Here is a 355-nt window from a genome sequence, read left to right on the forward strand (position 1 = left end):
CATGTTAACACTAGATTAAACATAATGCATCATTTATTAACAATAATTGATTTTAAAATTAGATGATGATTAAGTTCCCTAGGAAAGATGACTGGCCCCAAGACAGGCGAGGGTGAGACAACGCTGGTGCCTCTTCATCGCAATACTCAATATACGGAGGCCTGCATGAGGATCCTGAACGAGCAGTGGCCACGCAGTAATGCATTGAGGTTGTACATTTGGCAGGCATACTTTCACCAAACATATTTGATCATATTCAAATCTAGTGAATTAAGATGGATATATATATAGTTGAGGCATAACATTACAAAAGAAAATGTTCTTGACAAATGTGGCATATATTTAGCTAGATGGT

The 355-nt window shown here is 37.2% G+C and overlaps 1 protein-coding gene across 2 annotated transcripts in view; it reads left to right on the top strand.

The window, feature by feature from the left end:
• Positions 1 to 355, top strand: part of LOC119585575 (N-alpha-acetyltransferase 80-like) — a gene marked incomplete in the record, with an annotated part of 3,979 nt that overhangs the window by 2,545 nt on the left and 1,079 nt on the right. The window contains 1 exon segment of one of the 2 annotated variants that reach the window (XM_037934243.1): positions 63 to 209. In XM_037934243.1, the coding sequence (XP_037790171.1) occupies positions 88 to 209 (122 nt within the window). 2 annotated transcript variants of the gene reach the window in all.

Source organism: Penaeus monodon, chromosome 20 (genome assembly GCF_015228065.2).
Source record: "Penaeus monodon isolate SGIC_2016 chromosome 20, NSTDA_Pmon_1, whole genome shotgun sequence".
Classification (NCBI taxonomy): Eukaryota; Metazoa; Arthropoda; class Malacostraca; order Decapoda; family Penaeidae; genus Penaeus; species Penaeus monodon.